The following is an 18,407-nucleotide window of genomic DNA, read 5'->3' as shown; positions in this document are numbered from 1 at the left end:
AGAACTGGCCAGAATGAGACTGAGCAGAGCTTTGTGTCCAGAAAAATCCACTTAAAGTGGACACTCAGCCAACCATCTGAGCACGTTCTCTCTGTGTGTATTTAGACAGCAAAATGAAATAACCCAGAACAAACGGAACATTTCAGGTTAAAATCTCAGTTTTGTAAACAAGTTTGTCTGGACTGGCAGCCCAAAGCCACAGACTCCAAAATGACCAAATGTTCTGGGCCTAAGTGGATTGAAGTGCTCAGTTTCAAGGAATACTGAGCCAAACTCTTTCTTTACTCAGTGCTATCTTTGCTTAATTAAAAGGGGTCCCAGCGAAGATGGAGCAGGTGCTTTCCAAAAGAAGGGCTGAGAAAAATCATCTCTTCCCAAGCCTAAGGACAGGCAGGAGCCAGACTCACTGTCAGCATGGGGGAAATGAAGGAATTAGAATTGGTCCCAGGCAATTTCAGCCCCACATTGCTCCAAATGGGGATGGTCCACAGGGCTCTGCACGGCTGGGAATCGAGCCAGGAGGAGCTGGGCATGTTCTGCCAAGGGGGAACAAGGAGAAGGGGCAACCACGGGCGCAGTGAGAACAAGGACACAGATTGGTGCTCCTGGGACACAGCTCCAGTGCAGAACTAACAGCAAATCCAGCTGGATGGTACCAGGATGGATTTGGGGTGTGAATTTCTGAGCTAGCTCAGACACCTCAGGTGAAATGCAGGACACCAAATCCATGGCATTTACACATGGACTTGGGCAGAAATCCTGAGCTGAAATCTTCAGCTGAGCTGTGCCACTCAATGAATAAATTGATTTCAGGCCACCAGCCCTGAGGTGACCTCACCAGGCAGGACAGAGCCCACAAGGGACAGGAACAGCAATATCAGAAATAAGCATTTGCTTGTGGGCATTAATAATCTGCTCATTATCGTTATTATTATTGATCATAGTGCAAACCCACACACGAGGGTTGGTCACAGCCATGGGTCAGAGACAGGAGCCAGGTAAGGGTTCAATAGGAGCTCCCCTGGTGTAAAACCTCCCTCAGTTCCCTGTGAGCCTGGGGCAGGTGAAGCTGCAGCCCAAAGAGAGGAGGAGGAGGAGAGGAAGGCACAGGGGGCACCCGCTGGAGCCCCTGTCCTGAATCCAGCACCACCCCAGGCCACGCTGCCCTCTCCCTGAATGGGCTGGGTTGGGTTGGGTTGGGAGGGACCTTAAAGCCCATCCTGCCATGGCCAGGGACACCTCCCACTGTCCCAGGCTGCTCCCAGCCCCAATGTCCAGCCTGGCCTTGGCCACTGCCAGGGATCCAGGGGCAGCCCCAGCTGCTCTGGGCACCCTGTGCCAGGGCCTGCCCACCCTCCCAGGGAACAATTCCTGCCCAATATCCCATCCAGCCCTGCCCTCTGGCACTGGGAAGCCATTCCCTGTGTCCTGTCCCTCCATGCCTTGTCCCCAGTCCCTCTCAGCTCTCTTGCACCAGAGGTCACCCTGCCTATTTCAGGCCAAACTTTTGGACTACAGCTCCTCTGCTGACAGTACAGAAGTGAGCTGGGTGCCTACTTCAGTTCCCATATTAAGCAGATCATCTGCTTTGATGAGCCAAAGATCAGTTGCAATTTTTAAGACAGCAAGACTAGCATTTTATCCCCTTCTTTTTTGTTTCTTTTTAAAAAGATTCAGCAGATCCGAAAAGTGCAGCTTCAAAATAGAGTGTGTGCTCTCTTTTTAAACTGCTATATTTAGGAAAGAGCAATTTCTATCTATCAGGCACATAATACATGACTTAAAGTAACTTGATTACACAATTATTCAATCATTTGGAATGCCTTTGTGGTGTATAATTACTCACTCCCAAATTGCCTGCGCTCCCCCCTCAGTGCCGGATTCAGACCACGAGAAGGAGTGCAAAGGAAGCTCTCCCGGGAGCATTGGCACAGGAGGGAGCTGGAATGGGCTGGGTGACACAGCAAGGCCACCCTGCACGCAGCTCCCACGGCTCCAGGGCTGGACTTGCTGCTGTTCTGAGCTGCTGGGACTCTGAGGAGCCTCCAGCCTCCCTGGAGCTGCATTTCCCCACGTGCTGCCCTTCCTTGCTACACTTTGATAACAGCAGCCTGGATGCTCCAAAACATCAGAAAAAGGGATTGTTTACCTTTGTAAAGACTCTGAAAGAGTTCATTAAACTGTTTGGAAGATTTCACTCAAGTCCCTCTGAGGGAGGTTGAACGGAGGCCGCTTTGCTGATGAACATGTGCTTGTCACCTCTCCTCGTCCTGCTGGAGGTGCTGGGCCAGACAGAGCTTTGGGCTGAGCCTTCACAGCTGCTGCTCCGGAGTCAGAACAAAGATCAGCCCCACAAGGCAATGCCTGAGCTCAGTGCCCTGCTCTGGCTGACAGAGGGACTCCAGTTATCCCTGCCCCGGGCACAAAGCACAGCTCACCCACTGCTCCCCTCCTGCCACACCTTCACAGGTGCCACGTTCCATCCTCTCCACTTCCAGAAGTCATCACGGTTTGGTTAGTGGGTACAGAAAAGAAAATCAAACTGAGGGGCAGAAGGGGATGAGAAAGAGCATGGGGAGACTGAGGTTAAAATCAAACAGACCCTGAGGGGGCTTCTTCATCACTGGTGCTTTTGCAGAGCTGAGTCTGAGGGGCCACTAAAGGGGATAAGGACACAGGTCAGCACTCCAATGTTCCAGACTAGGACACGGGGCAGCACTCCAGTGTTTCAGCAGGAAGTTTAGCAGGGATTTCCTGCAGCTCTTACCTGATCTCCTCGGGGAACTGAGCGTTGGTGACCAGGAAGGTGGAGATGCCGTGCTGGTGCAGCAGCCTCACGAAGCGGTTGATCTGTGGGTACATGATGGGCTCCCCCACCAGGGACAGGGCACAGTGCTTCACCGTCAGGGCCTCCTCCAGGCGAGCTGCCTTCACTCCTGACACGCCTGCAAGGGGAGAACAGCCTTAAATCAACAGTGGATGGGCCCTGAGCAACCTGCTCTGGGGGAAGGTGGCCCTGCCCGAGGCAGGGGTTGGCACAAGGGGTTGGTTAAGGTCCCTTCCAACCCAAACCCTTCTGTGGCTCTGTAACAAATCCCCCTCCCAAATATCTGTATCCAAAACACACCTGGCACAGGGAGGGCTGAGAAGAGCAGCCGGAGCCCTCCCAAAGCACAGGGGACACCAGGCCACAGGCAGGGCCCAGGAATAGCTCCACAGCACCCAGAGAGCAGCAGCACCCAGAGCCTGGGGCTGGGAGTGCCCTGGGCACTGCTGAGAGCAATTTGCTGGTAACACCTGAGCCAAGCTTAATAAACACTTGAGCCAAGCTTTCCACTGCTAAGACCTGGGGGATGCTGGTGAATGCTGAGACGCAAACACGCAGGGCAGCTCAACGCCACTTCAAGCAGGTGTTAGAGAAGAAGCCCAGGACATTGCTGCTGCTGGTCCCTGTGGGCCTCCAGGAGGAGCAGCCCCCAGAGGAGCCAGCACAACTCCCCAGGCACAGCAAGGGACCACACCCAGACTGCAAACACAGAGCATGCAGCTCCACAGAGGATGTGTTACACAGAAAACCCAGCACACGGCACGGTCCTGAGCAGCCAGAGACCTTCCAGAAGGAGAACACGAGGAGCTCAAACGCAGCGTCCATGTGCAAACAGCACATGAGTCCCAGTCCTGATGCCCACGGGGGAGCTGGATGCTCCTCCAGCCCAGCCACACCTGACCAGGTGCTCAGGACCCCGGATGAAATCAGCTGCCTCCAAACAAGCTTTTGTTCCAAATCTGTCACTTCACATTTCCCTGATGTGCCTTGATGTACTTGAATCTTACCTGCGGCTTTAGATTGGGGGTTGGTCTGTTTTAAAGATAAAAAACAAAGCCTGGAGTGGGAATCCAGGTCCTCAGCTCCCCTCTCGTTGCTTTGACGCTGCAGTACAGAAAATTACAGCTCTGCTGCAAAGCTCAGATAAAAGAGGTGTTTGTGGATATTGCTCCAGCCTCACGTAGCAAAGCTGGTTTGGAATCAGAGCAGGGCTCCATGCATTTTGAGGCAGCCAGGCTCAGTCCTGAGGAAGTGACAGGACTAATGGTTATTCCATAGAAACCTGACAGCACTAAATGAGAGCTTTATTGGAGAAGAAAGCGGCATCTCAAGCACACGCTGAGATTAAAGGACTAACTTTCATATTCTTAAAACTACTGCAAGTCACTTTTGGAATTAATTAATTTCTCTCTCTCAGCATCTTGCATCTGGACTCTCATAATTACCCTGCCAGCTCTATAAGCAGACAGAACAAAATCCCAACATTCCCTAAAGTTTGAGCGGAACTTTCCCAAAACAGTTTACACCAAACCTGGCACCTCCACCCGGACGAGGGAGTGGTTTTGTGCCCAACCATTTGAGCACATGAATCACCAGCCAGGCAGGGATAAACTGCCCAGGATGAGTGTATTCCAGGAGGGCATGGACTCTCCTGAATCCCTACGGCTCTGCTCCTGAAATCAGCTCCCAGCAGAGCACACAGCCAGGCCCCTGTGGTCAGCTCCCTGGAAAAGCTGATTCCAGCTGCTCTCCCACTGCTCGGTTAACGTGGGAAAGGACAGCACCACCTGGCACAGCACCCTGGAGAGGCTGGGGGCTGACTCTGGTACCCCTTGCAAGGAGCTGAGCAGCACCACAAGAGCCTGGGGCACTGGGGGATGAGGGCCCTGCTCTGTCCATAGTTATCCATGGGCACTCCGAGGATTTCCTGGGACAGGTCACGCATTTCCATTTGGTTTCTTCCCTGTACTATCAGACTCCCACTCTCCCACTCCTCAGTTACGTTTCCATCCTGGGTGTGCCCTTTGCAAGGGCACAGAGATTTACAAGTAGCTCCCCACAAAAATGTATCCACCAAATGAACTTCCCACCCTCGCTCCCTATCAGTGAGGAGTCTCTCCATCATTTACTCCAAGAGAGAATTATGGGGCTTTAATGGCTGTGCTCTCCACATCCAGCACAAACTGTGGCAACACTGCAGCAGCAGATGATTCATCACCACCCAGAGGCACCCAGAGTGTAGAGGGTTGTCCTGCAGAGTATCCTAAAGGATAAAGGGACACAAGAATTCTGTTCCTTCGAAGGAGATCTCCTTTGCACTGCGATGAATAAAGCACTGGCTGAGCTCAGCAGTGTCTCTGGCCCATGCAGTGGGTGTGGGGATGCACCTGCCTGCAAAGCTCTGGGACTGGCACTGGTGCTGCAAAGAGCAGCACCAATTTGTTCAAACGGCTCAGGGGGGCACCTGAGCACCACCCCCAGACACACCAGCCCTGAGGGCTCCCTGGCTAAGACACTTCCCATGTTTTCATTCCCCAGAAGCCCAAACAGTCTGTTCTACCTCAGGGGCCAGGGTCCAAACACCTCAGCCCTGCTGGGACCCCTCTGGAGTCCCTTTGGGTGCCCAGCCAGTGCTGCAGCATCACAGACACGTTAATGCTGGGAAAGACCCTGGGATGGAGTCCAACCATTCCCCCAGCACTGCCAGGGCCACCACCACTGCCCCACGTCCCCTGGTGCCACATCCACAGGGCTGTTAAACCCCTCCAGGGACGGGGACTCAGCCCTGCCCTGGGCAGCTGTGCCAGGGCTGGGCAGCCCTTTCAGTGAAGAAATTCCTGCTGCTGCTGCCCACCCTGAGCCTCCCCTGGCCCAGCCTGAGGCCGTTCCCTCTCCTCCTGGCCCTGTTCCCTGGCAGCAGAGCCCGACCCCCCCGGCTGCCCCCTCCTGTCAGGGACTTGTGCAGAGCCACAAGGTCCCCCCTGAGCCTCCTTTGCTCCAGCCTGAGCCCCTTTCCAGCTCCCTCAGCCGCTCCTGGGGCTCCAGCCCCTTCCCAGCTCTGTTCCCTGCCCTGGACACGCTCCAGCCCCTCAGGGTCTTTCTTGCAGTGCCCAGGACTGGCGGTGCCCCAGCAGTGCCAGCACAAGGGACAGAGCCCAGCCACAACCTGTCCTTCATTCCCCACAGCGACCTGGGTGCCCTCACTGCTCAACCAGGTGGTTCCTGGGATTTTGCTGTCTTTTTTCTTTAAAACTCAGTGCCAATAAACCCCCCCTGCTCTCTGTGCAGAGCTGCTGGAGGAGCCAGTCCTGTTCCTGCCCAAGGCAGCTCCAGCCCTGGCACTGCCCACTGGGGACTCTGCTCGTGCCAGAGCTGAACCTTTCCCTGTCCCTGGCTCGCTCACACAGCTCCTGCTCAATTTGGCTTTCACTGCTTCCACCCTAACAGTATTTCCCCACACACCTCAGGGTAGAACGACATAAAACTCACTAAATGAACAGGAGCTCCTGGGCTTTTCTTACCGATTTTTCTTCTCCTTAATAAACCTTTGACTCACAGCACTCAGGACAGGAATGTTGCCATCTATCACTCTGCAGAAGTAAACCAGTTTTTCTTTTCCCAATCTGCTGCCAGTTCTGGTCCAGAGCTTTTCTTTTTCCTCCTTGCACAGTTCCAGGTCAAGGATAACTGTGCTCAGGATGCAGAGGCAGGTTTTGAGCAATATTTATGAATTTGGAAAACAAGCTCCAAAAAGAGAGGACTGGGATGTCCTGACACTTCAGCAGTATTTCAGATGCTGAAAAGTCTATCCATAATCGTTCCCTCTCCTCAACCCATTTGGGGAAGACAGGAGGGTAAGGGAAGGAGAAGGTTCTTCCTTGGTCCAGGGTGATAATGGCTTTACTTGGGAGACTTGAAAGCCTCCAGGGCTGGAGGGTCCCCCCTCTCCAGGCCCCACCCTGGCTGAACAAGCTCACTTTGATGTGTAACGTGTCCCTCCCAAACAGAAACCAAGTCTGTGTCCCTTGTTCTGGGGACAGGGACAATCCCAGCACGGACCGAGCTGGGGTTGTGGATCTCCTGCAGAACCTCCCAGTGCTCAGAAGCACAGAATCATTAACGCTGGGAAAAACATCCACGATCATCCAGTCCAAACACTCCCCAGCACTGCCAAGGCCACCACTGACCCCTGTCCCCAGGTGCCACATCCACATGAATTCTGAACATTTCCAGGGATGGGGACTCCACCCCTGCCCTGGGCAGCTGTGCCAGGGCTGGGCAGCCCTTTCAGTGAAGAAATTTCCCCAAAATCCACCCTGAGCCTCCCCTGGCCCAGCCTGAGGCCGTTCCCTCTCCTCCTGGCCCTGTTCCCTGGCAGCAGAGCCCGACCCCCCGGCTGCCCCCTCCTGTCAGGGACTTGTGCAGAGCCACAAGGTCCCCCCTGAGCCTCCTTTGCTCCAGCCTGAGCCCCTTTCCAGCTCCCTCAGCTGCTCCTGGGGCTCCAGCCCCTTCCATGCATCCATTGGCTCAACACTGGTGTTTCTCCAGGCCCCCTGAGGCAAAGCCCTGCCCTGACTGCACCTGTCCCCTCCCCAAACTCCCCTGCCAAGCTGCTGAGGGTGTTTCAGCCCCAGCACCCCTGGGGCAGCTGATGTTTGACACGGTGCCAAAGAAACCCCAGCAGTGAGGCTTCCCTGGAGCTGCTGCTCCAAACCAGCCACGTGAGGACAATGAAGCCCATGGGGCCCTACCCTGAGCTGTTTTTCCACCCATGATCCAACTGCAGACACTGAGACAGAGCAGCTCTGCTCTGCTGACAGAAGGGTTTTGTGCCTGACACATCCTGGGTCCATCGGATTCTCCTTGAGCACAGCCAGCCTGAACAATCGGGTTCCCAAAATGACAGCCAAGGCCAGGGCTCATCTCACACGTTTTTATGGCTGTTCCATTGCATTCCTGCTGCTCACAGGCAGCTGGGAAGAGCAGAACCCTGGAGCTGTCCTGCCAAGCTGGCCAGCCCCGCCAGCACACAGCTGACCTTGGCAGAGCAGCCAGATCATCACACTTGGGCAGTAAAACCCCCCAGCCTTCCCCATAGTATAGACACAGAATATCAAACTGCAGGAATTTCTGTGGGAAGCAAAGGGCAGTGCTTTGCAAAGGTGCTGTGGAACTGCAGCTTCAGTCACAACCAGAGGTACTGAATAATTCCTGAAAATCAAAACCTGCTGGTTGCTGCTGTTTCATTGTTGATGAAGTTCCAGGGCTCACACAAAGCTGGGTATTAAGGCTGGCAGTTTATTTCCTGTCAGGTAAGAGGCTGATTGCTTTTGCTTCCTACCTGCCCTCCCTTTTCCAGAGGAGCCAGGCTCCCCCATCACCCAGGCTGGCTTTAACCACTGTGGAAAGCTCTGCACACCCAGGGAAAGGATTTTACAACTACCAGGATACACCAGAGGCAACTCCACTCCACTCCCTCCAGGCAGCAGCACACACTCAGGGGCTCAGACTCATTTCAGCAGACATTAAATGTGCCACAGAAGCTTCTTCTCCCCCATCTTTCTGATACCCCGAATCTCAGGCCTCCTTCCCAAAGGACCAGAACATTCTCACCTGTGTTTGGAAGATGCCACTGCTGGTTATGCTCTAAAAGCACCAGGGGTGGGGACAGAGCAGAAGTTACCTTTGAACTGCTTGATCATGTTCTGATGGTTCTCAATGGCCTCCTGCAGGATCACCTCAGGCTGGTCCATCTTCCAGCGCCACTCGGTGCCCACGGGGTTTGTGTGGTGCCTGAGGGAAGAGGGGGCAGTCACTCACTGTCACTTGTAACCCACCTGGAGAAGTCACCTGCCACCTGCAGACTTGGCATCAACAATATTCAAAGCAACAAGAAATTCCAGCAACCTCCTGCTGCTGCCCCAACCTCTGGCTGTCACCTTTGAACACCACTCTCACACCCCTCTCCCTCCAGGCTCTGGTCTCCCAGAAGGAAGAACAGACCTTGTGGACAATATTAAACTTTATATGCCTATTTTGAAGCAGGGGTGAAAGGTTTCCACTATATATTATATATTCCAATATATATATTTGGAATATATATAATTCCATAATAATGTCTGCAAAAACCTCTACGAAGAAAGGGAAACTGGTTCTGCCTCCTCTCTGCCCACAGCTCTGCAGAAGGAAGATCCCAGGCCATTTTTAGTTCAGTTTCAAAGGTACCAAGCACCACCTGAGGACAGGATTTGTTTCCACCCCGATCTTTGTGTGGTGCTCTGGTACCAGGACAGAGGAGGGCAGGCTCCTCCAAACTCCCTGAAGAGAGCAGGAAGCCCGTGCTATACCAGGGATGCATTCCCAATGGATCTGGGTCATCTCCCAGATTTTAATCCCTCTGAGCCACGCAGATTGCAGGGAAAAATCACAGAACTGAGGAACAGCTGGGTCACACTGGGTTGGGAAGCCAACCTTGCCTGGAAAGGATCACTGTCCCCATCTCTGTTTTCTTGGAAACCAGCAAAAGCCAGTCCAGGTAAATCCACCCAGGCACCTGGAAGATCCACGGAGTTCCTCCCCATTTCTTACTTTATTAGCATGAGAGGATCATCCAGCCCTTCAATATCACCCGAGGGAAGTCAATGAAATTCTGTGTTTTCACCTCCTCGTTCTCTCTCCACCTTTTCCTGCTTCATCCCAAAATATGCTCCAGAAGTCCCTCCACTTTCTCCCTACCACTCCCACAGCACAGCTCATTATGAGCAGCACACTGGGCAGAGTCTTTCACAAAGGCTCTCAGATTAACTCAGCTCTGGACAGGAGCACCACCAAGCAAATACACTCCTGACACTCAGCTTTCCAGCCAGGTGAGCTCTGCTTCCTGCAGCCCTCTCCATCACCCCTGATGCCAGCCCTGGGGACAACTGGGAGGTTACAGCTGCACTCAGCCTTCCAGCTACAGGGGATCAGGACAAGACTCCCAGCATGTAACTGAGGGAGAAAGGACAGGGAAGCACCTTCCCAGAATGAAGGGGCTGGTCCAGTCCTTACCAGGGACAAGCAAAAGGCTCCCACTGACCTCTGGACAAGGGGGAATGGATTCAAACCAAAAGAGAGGAGGTTTGGGATGGATATCAGGAAAAAAATTCCTCCCTGTGAGGGTGGGCAGGCCCTGGCACAGGGTGTCCAGAGAAGCTGTGGCTGCCCCTGGATCCCTGGCAGTGCCCAAGGCCAGGCTGGAGCAGCCTGGGATAGGGGAAGGGGTCCCTGCCCATGTCAGGGGGTTGATCTTGATGACCTCTAAGGTCCCTTCCAACCCAAACCAGTCTGGGATTCTGGGATTCCCCAAGTGAGAAACACCTGCAGCTGCACCCTCTGACAATGCTAAAACACAAACTCCAAACCCAGGCTCAGAAAAATCAGCCTTTTCACCCAAACATTTCTTCATCCACTTCAAGAGCAAAGGTTCAAACACTGCTCTCAAACTTTACCACCTCAAGGATCCTTTAAGCCAAAGCAGCTTTTTGAATTTCCCCTTTATTTCCGCATCTGGCAACACAGAAAGTTTTCTGAATGTCAGCTATAAAAGGCATTTATAAAACTCTTACATGTTTAACTGCAAAACTTGTACCTTGTATATTTAATAGGGCCAGCTGGCAGGAAATCAATAGGCTCTGGGTGCACCCTGGACAGCGATTAGTGTCCAACAGGCCCAGCATTCTTAACACATCCAACTCTTTAATAAACACACCAGGTCAAGTCTACAGAGCTGCTTATCTGGCAAAAAGGAGGTTCTCTGCTAAGAGGAGGACAAAGGAGCAATGTCTCGGGCTCAGGAGATTGGTCCCCAGCCCCCAGCACAGACAGAATTCCAGTGTCACCTTCCCATCCCCTCCCATCACCCACCTCACCGGCTACACCAGTCTTGAGCAGGAATTTGTGTCGGGGATTCATTCCTTCCTTCCTTGCCAAAATAACCCAAGTAAAATGAAACCTCGCCCAAACCCCCTCAGGGCAGAAAACCTTGGTCCTAGCAGAGATTCCAGGTGTGAAACAGGTTTGGTTTGCTCCTTCAGAGACACCTCAGTGCCACAGCCCCACGGACTGCACGGAACACGATGGGAAGCTCCTGCTGGCTCCCCTGGAACCTCCCCAGCCTGCCTCCCATCCCGCTTCCCCCGCAGTCTCGGCACACCTCCGATCCACCAGGACTATGGGACAGCATTCCCTGAGTCCCTGGCAGCCCCTGGGAACCCTGTGAAGGTGCAGCTCCCCAGGGGCTGTGTTGTGCCTCCCCAGTTGCTTGGGGACTATTTTAATAAATCAGCTTTTGCTTCATCCATTCTGCAGATGGTTATTAAGGAGCTCTGAGGGCAGATGCAGCTCAGGGATAAAATATCATTTACTGCAGTGATCGACTGCCCCAGGGTGATGCCTGGTGGGGAACAGGAAGGTGAGGAAGTGCTGGTGACAGTGACATGAGAAGACAGCACATCATTCCCAGGGAGGGCAGGAGCAGAATAAAAATCAGAAGAATTCAAGAAGCAGGCTCAGTGAACCCTGAGAGCCAGCAGGGGAGATCCCAGAGGAGAAGAGCTGAAGGGAAAAGAAGTTCAGGAGAACTGGCAGTTTTGGAAGCCCTATTAAGGCAGAAGTGCAAACTGCAGCAATAAAAAGCAGAGACAGAACAACAAAATCAATCTGCTCCTCTGCAGCCTTGTGAGCCTCCAGCTGCAAACAAAGGGAGGAGCACAGAAACTCAGGGCCATCAGCAGAAAGGGGAAGGCAAAACATCAGCCATGACCAGGAAAGGACACACGGAAGAGATCCCAAGGACCTTCCCTGGAATGAGGGGAGGAGGGAGACCACAAAAAAGGCTTGGCCAACGCACAAGCCAAGCATGTTTGATGTTCCTGCTGGTACAGTCTGAAGCTGGCTGTACCTTCTCTTCTGCACCTCCTGAGAGCCACAGGAGGAGCCCAGACTGGCCTGGGAAGAGACCAGGACTGAGATGCTGAATCTGAACGAAATGTTTTCCCTAGGATGGGTAAAGTCTCCCTAGAGCAGGCTGGATAAATGGGCTGACGGGATCAGAGGGTGCCAGGGGTGGCTCAGACCGGACATTAAGTGGAGTTTCTTCATGGAAAGGGTGGTCACAGGGCAGGGGTGGAGAGGTTTAGAAGCCCCGTGGATGTGGCACTTGAGGACATGGTCTGGTGGCCTTGGCACTGCTGGGGGAACAACTGCACTCAAGGATCTTAGAGGGCTTTTCCAACCAGAAGAATTCCATGATTTTCTTCCCATTGAAAACTTAAAGATGGAAGATGCCCCACGCTGAAAAACTCCATCCCAGCTCTGAGATGCTCCCTTTTTTAAGAGCAGAGTCTCCTGAACGGCAGGTGATGCTCAGTGTCCTGTGCTTGTGTCCAGCCATCCCACCCCTGCTCAGCACAGCTTCCCAGACTATTCCAAAACTCACCTGGATGCCAAAATGTGCAAGTTCACTTTCGAAGCCCCCAGTCACCGCCCCACATCAGTGACTGCTGGACCTGACACCAACCCTGCAGGGACAACCAAGGCCCAGCGAGGACATTTCACAGCCCATAATCTGTTTATATTCACCATAAATTGCCATAAATTTGGGAGCTGACTGTAACAAGTACCAGAACCTTCAAGAAGTCCAAGTCCAGGACAACTCAAAGTGCCATAAAATGAAAATCAGAGATTTCAATCCCACACATGAACATTTTCTGCTAGAAATGCCTCAGATGACAGAGCTGACAGAGCAGCACATAAAGGCACCAAGGCTTTTTTTACCAGTCATGGGCACGTTCTCTGTTGTCCCTCACCCCATTTGTTTGGTTATTTCAAGAGGACCTGGCAGACAGACAGGCCCAAAACTCAACAAACCAGTGAAGAACCCAGTGAGGGATGAACCTTGGTCACAACAGATCCCTTCAGGGAACAAACCCATCACCAAACTGAAACCCTGGGAGGGGAGAGCAGCAGCTGAGCAGAACCAGGACTGGTGGCTGGACATGCACAGAGACTCTCTGAGCTTCCAGGCTCAGCTTCCAGGTGTTACAAACCTGCCCTGGACACTCCTTTGATATCAAGACCCCCCATTTCCCTCAAGAATTTACCCCCTGGAGGAAGTTAGTTACTGAGGAGAAGCTTTTGTTTTCATCTGTTTTCAGTTTCTTCTTAATTTTTTAAAGACCTTAAGCACTTCTCCTGCGAGAGATTATTAATTTTTAATCTCTGTATTTTGCAGGGCTTACTGTGATGCCTGGCTTTTGGCCACCCACAGATTTAGTGTCTGAACACAACTTCAGCTGCTGTCTACGAGCAAAACCTGAAACCTCCAAGCACAGGTACAAACATTAAAGTTACAGCAGAAGAAATACGAGCCAATTTCTTCACAGGATATTTCACTCTGTCTGGTTTGCCTCCTCCTCAGATGCAAAAGTAATAAACCCTATTAATTTAAATCTTATTTAGCTGTTCCATCTCTCCACAATAATTGATTGGGCTTTGGACACTGAGCCAAAAACCCTCATCAAATCAGGCCTGCCTGGTGCCTGTGCTGCAGGGAGGAGTCACAGAGCTCCGAACCCACACTTGCTCTAATTGATTAAAAGATTTGGTCACTCGCACATTTCCATTTAGGCAATTAAGCTAAAGAGACACAGCCCCAGTGAGAGCAGCTGGGAGCAGCGATAGAGAGTGAGACTCCCTTGGAGGGCACGATTATGACTGGGGACGCTGCAGGAATCGAGGTGTGGGGTGTCCCCCTCAATGCTTTTGATGGAACAGCCTCAGTGCTGCCTGAGGGGGACACCAAACAATCCACCTTGGAGAATCCTGGAATATCCTGAGCTGGAAGGGACCACAGGGATCACCCAGCCCAGCCCCTGGCCCTGCCCAGACACCCCAACAACCCCACCCTGGGCATCCCTGGCAGCGCTGTCCCAACGCTCCTGGAGCTCTGGCAGCCTCGGGGCCGTGCCCATTCCCTGGGGAGCCTGGGCAGTGCCTTCCCCTGAGATCCAACCTGACACAGCTCCAGCCATTCCCATCTCCCAGGTGGCTTTTTCTGTCCCCACAAAAAGCTGCCATGCAATCCTGCATCCCCAACCTCTCTGAAGGGGACAGGCAGGGAGCCAGTGAGGAGGCCCTGGCAGCTGAGACAGGTCCCAGGGACAAGGGGGCAAAGGAAAGCATCCAGTGCAGAGTGAAGGCACATCTCTGACAACAACCCCTAATTTTCTGAGGGTGTTTGGATACTGGCTCCACCCATGAGCTCAGTGGAAGGTGTCCTGCCCACAGCAGGGGTTGGAACTGATGCCCTTTAAGGCCCCAACCCAAACCCCTCTGTGATTCCATCATTACTGGTTTGGGGCCAAAATGTGTGAGCCAGGACCAGCCAACTCCAGTGACATCCAATTCCCAGGGAAAGCAGCTGAACTGCAGCATTTCTTGCCAAAGTGAGCAAGAGAAAATAAACAGGCTCCTTGGCCTTTCCTTCGGGGATCCGGGGGGAGCTCGGTGCTTGTGCACTTGGAAACACTGGCGGAGTCTACAAATGTCAAAATCCTGAAAGAAGAGATCAAGAAGAAAGAATCCCAGCAACCTTATCTGCAAGGCAGCATGCAGAGCTGCACGAGGAGCCCAGCACAAAACCTGTGTGAAAAACATTCTGCCAGCAGCAGATCAGTGCTTCACGTGTCTGCAGCGCACAGATGGCACCTGCTGCTCCAGAGCTGCCTTGTTTATCCTGCCCAGCCACCAGGGCCTGCAGCTCCTCTTCAGTCTCACATGCTGAACAACCTGCAAGGTGTGGGGGGCTTAAAACAGAGGCCTGACTGCAGGGTTTGGGAGCTGGGCTGGCACAGGATCAGCAGGGATTGGGTGTGGGAAGGAGGGAGGGAAGATCCCCCTCACAGCCACACAAAAGCTGCAGCAGCCCAGGCACAGGAGCTGGAAAAGTCACCAAAAAGAAACCTTTTCAAGTCAAGCTTAAGGTCCTGGGATGAACCTCAAACTAGGCCTCACATCTTCCAACTTAAACTTTCCAGCTTCCAGGGGAGGCCTGAAGACAGCCAGCTGCATTCCACATGGGAGAGTCCAACACCTGCCACCCCCCTTCCCACAGGAGGGAAATGAATGACTCAATACTGAAACTCTGAGCACAGTGCCCTGGGAAGCTGTTTCCTCGCACTCAGGTTGCAGCCATCAGGAAAATCAGCATTGTAGCACTCGTTCTCATCAGGCAGAGCCCTCTGAAGTGACAGGTGACAGCGACAGGATGACGAGTTAGAGACACACAGAATGGTGCCAGCTTCTCTGGGTCTCTGCACTAATGGACTGATTTATCAATTATTGATAAATCTGTACTATCTCATTTATCAGTTTCTGCACTCTCCAGTGCACACTTGCTGGACTTCTCTGATTCAGCCTATTTCACATCCAGGCTGCCAGAAAACCCTGAGTGAGGGCATCTGGAAGAGAAACTGGGAAATGCTCTGTGGAGCAGAGCTGGGAACACAGCCCCTCATCCTGACCATGCTCCTGTTTGCTGTTTAGGATGTGCCCTGTGTGTGGGGACAAAGGGACAGAGGGCCACGTCCCTCCCAGCACAGTCCCACTGCAGGACTCAACGCACCCCCACACAGAAACAGAGATGAGCAGAAGGTTTTCCTTCCCAGGCACTGCCTGCTCTGAAGCAAAGCAGAAGCTGCACATGAAATGTGCCATTTGCTGCCTCCTTCCCAGCCAGGATCTGAGGAAAGCCCACCCAGAGCACCAGTGGTCACTTTGGAAAAGACTCCCAAATGCAAACCCCACAGGATGCCCAGTGTCCAGTGCTCACATTTAACTTGGGACACAGCTTTCAAGGACCCTCAAAGTTCGGGCAGCCCTTTAAATGCTCCCATGAAATACCTGCATTATTAAAAATCCGAGGACTGTGAAAGACAGAAAGAGGCACTCAGAGGAATCTGGCTGGTTTTGCATGGAAATGTTATCACAGAATCCCAGAATGGTTTGGGTGGGAAGGGACCTTCAAGCCCATCACACTCCACCCCCCTGCCATGGCAGGGACACCTTCCACTGTCCCAGGCTGCTCAGGGATTACTCACTGGGATGCTGGACACGCAGGCTGGGGGATGGAATGGGTGTTGTTGGCAGCCTGGGGTAAGGCACAAGTCCCAGAGGAAGTACAGCTCGCATGGGACGATTTAGCAGGGTGGAAAACAAAAGAGCTCAAAGCACAACCTCCCTGTCCTCCCACTCCAGGCGCTCTCACGTCACTGCTGGCATTTCTGCTGAGCCTCAGCCTCTCTTCCCAATCCCACCCTGCACTCCCCCAGCCTGGCACACACCTCCCTTGGAAGCCCAGGCAGGAGAGAGTGAGGAGTGCTGGAGCTGCTCAAACCAGCACAGCTCCTTTCCTTCAGGGATTAACCCCAAAGTCAGTCCTCTGAGAAAAGGGGATACTCTCCTGACCAAAATGGGGAGCCTTTGAGTTGAGGACAGGTTGTCCAGCCTGGAGCAAAGGAGGCTCAGGGGGGACCTTGTGGCTCTGCACAAGTCCCTGACAGGAGGGGGCAGCCGGGGGGGTCGGGCTCTGCTGCCAGGGAACAGGGCCAGGAGGAGAGGGAACGGCCTCAGGCTGGGCCAGGGCAGGCTCAGGGTGGCATCAGCAGGAATTTCCCCATGGAAAGGGTGCTCAGGCCTTGGCAGGGGCTGCCCAGGGAGGTTTGGAGTGCCCATCCCTGGAGGTGCCCAAGGAAGGGCTGGAGGTGGCACTCAGAGCTCTGGGCTGGGGACAAGGTGGGGATCAGGCACAGGGTGGACTCAGTGATCCTGGAGGACTTTCCCTATCTCAGTGATGCTGGGATTTATCAGCTGCTGGTTCAGGAAGGCAACAGTTACTGAGTCACCACTTTTCACTTGTTCAGAGCAATGGAATTGGTGGGGGTGAAGGTACTTTAAATATGGAAAATGGTCCCATTTCCAGAGACGCTGCCACTGCTCAGCACCTCGGGGGGTTCACACAACACCGCCCAGCCCACGCTCTCCAGAGCACAGCTGGAGCTGGCTCAGGGACAGCTGCCGTGTCCCACAGAGCCCCCACCCCGGAGCCACAGCCCACGGGTGCCTTACCTCCAGCAGAAGACACACTTGTTGGCACAGGCCAGGCTGGGGGTGGCCTCCATGCAGCGGTGGCTCTCGATGCCATAGAAGGTGTGCTTGTAGCAGCCCCCGCGGCCCCGCAGCATCGACTGAGGCAGGGAAACACACACCAGGAGAGTTAGAAACCCATTGGGGACCAGACTGAGGGCAGGCAAACACACACACACACACACCAGGAGAGTTAGAAACCCATTGGGGACCAGACTGAGGGCAGGCAAACACACACACACACACACACACACACACACACACACACGCACGCACCAGGAGAGTTAGAAACCACATCTGCAACCAGACTGAGGGCAGGGAAACACACACACACCCCCCAGGAGAGTTTTAAACTCCCCATCAGGAGCCCAACTGAGGGCACAGCTGTTGACCTGCTCCCTGCAGCCACCCGTGACTTCAGTTCCAAGCTCAGCAAAGCCCCGAGCAGGGCTGAGGGACACCAGTGCCACCTGCCCCGAGAAATGCCCAGCTCACTATAAAATGTGGCTCTTTACATGATCCTGGCAGCCAAAGTGCATTCAGGAGGTCAGACTCAGCGCTGTGTTAGAGGAGCAAGAACTTTAAGCTACTCAATCCCTTCCTGGCAGACCCCAGCACAAGGATGTGCTCTCCTGGAGCTTTTTGGACCCATGCAAAGCAGGCAAAGCCTCTTGAGCTGCAGGAGGCATTCCTGGAAAAGCTCACTCAGGAGTAACAAGGATCCATTTCCAGGCTGTCCTACTGCACACTCCATTCTTTTCATTTATCTGGCAGAGTATTTCTTGCAGCACTAAATTAAATAAATGCCCTGACCTTATAAACCCTCATTCACAGCCGGCAGTGGCTCCAGCAGGATGCTGCACTTCCCCTCCCAGCACAGCCACAGCAGCTTTCCCAACAGGATTCAACTCCTATTTATCATGCAGGCTGCTTGCAGGAAAGGCTGTCTTTCATTAGCTCAGTTAAATAATAATAAATGAGAAAGAAACTTTACTACTCTCAAGAGAAAATCTGAAATATAACATGGCAGCTTTTAATCTGCCTTCCTCTTCCTGGAGAGTCCTGGTGATCCAACAGAAAGGAGCAGCAGGGACAAATCTACAGGTAATCCCTAACTGGTTGTACAGGTGGAAGATGAAATGACATGGAAAATGCTGTTTATTCTACTCATTCTTCAAATGACAGAGACTCCAGGAGATTCACAAATTCAGGAGAGCAAGTTATATTTGGCCTTTCCTAAGGCAAATAAACAGACTCTTCCTAAAATATTTCTGCTTTTTTCTGGAATTTGACAGAACCCAATCTTTTCCATCTGAGATATCCCTGTGAAACTCTACTTAATACTGATGCTGCCAGCCCTGCTCCTGCTTTCCACAGACACAAATCTCCACAAAGG

General features: G+C 53.1%; 1 protein-coding gene across 1 annotated transcript in view; it reads right to left on the bottom strand.

Annotated features, from left to right (window-relative positions):
• The window catches only part of LOC309580654 (S-adenosyl-L-methionine-dependent tRNA 4-demethylwyosine synthase TYW1-like), an 87,756-nt gene that overhangs the window by 36,623 nt on the left and 32,726 nt on the right, over nucleotides 1-18,407 (bottom strand). The window contains exons 11-13 of the mRNA XM_082294792.1: nucleotides 16,994-17,112; nucleotides 8,511-8,620; nucleotides 2,768-2,945 (exon numbers count right to left, since the gene is read on the bottom strand). Coding sequence (XP_082150918.1) covers nucleotides 2,768-2,945; nucleotides 8,511-8,620; nucleotides 16,994-17,112 — 407 coding nt within the window. The remainder of the gene's footprint in view (nucleotides 1-2,767; nucleotides 2,946-8,510; nucleotides 8,621-16,993; nucleotides 17,113-18,407) is intronic.

Source organism: Coloeus monedula (genome assembly GCF_965178545.1).
Source record: "Coloeus monedula genome assembly, chromosome: 20".
Taxonomy (NCBI): Eukaryota; Metazoa; Chordata; class Aves; order Passeriformes; family Corvidae; genus Coloeus; species Coloeus monedula.
The sequence above is the reverse complement of the archived record's forward strand: the minus strand, read 5'-3'. Positions and strand labels throughout refer to the sequence as shown.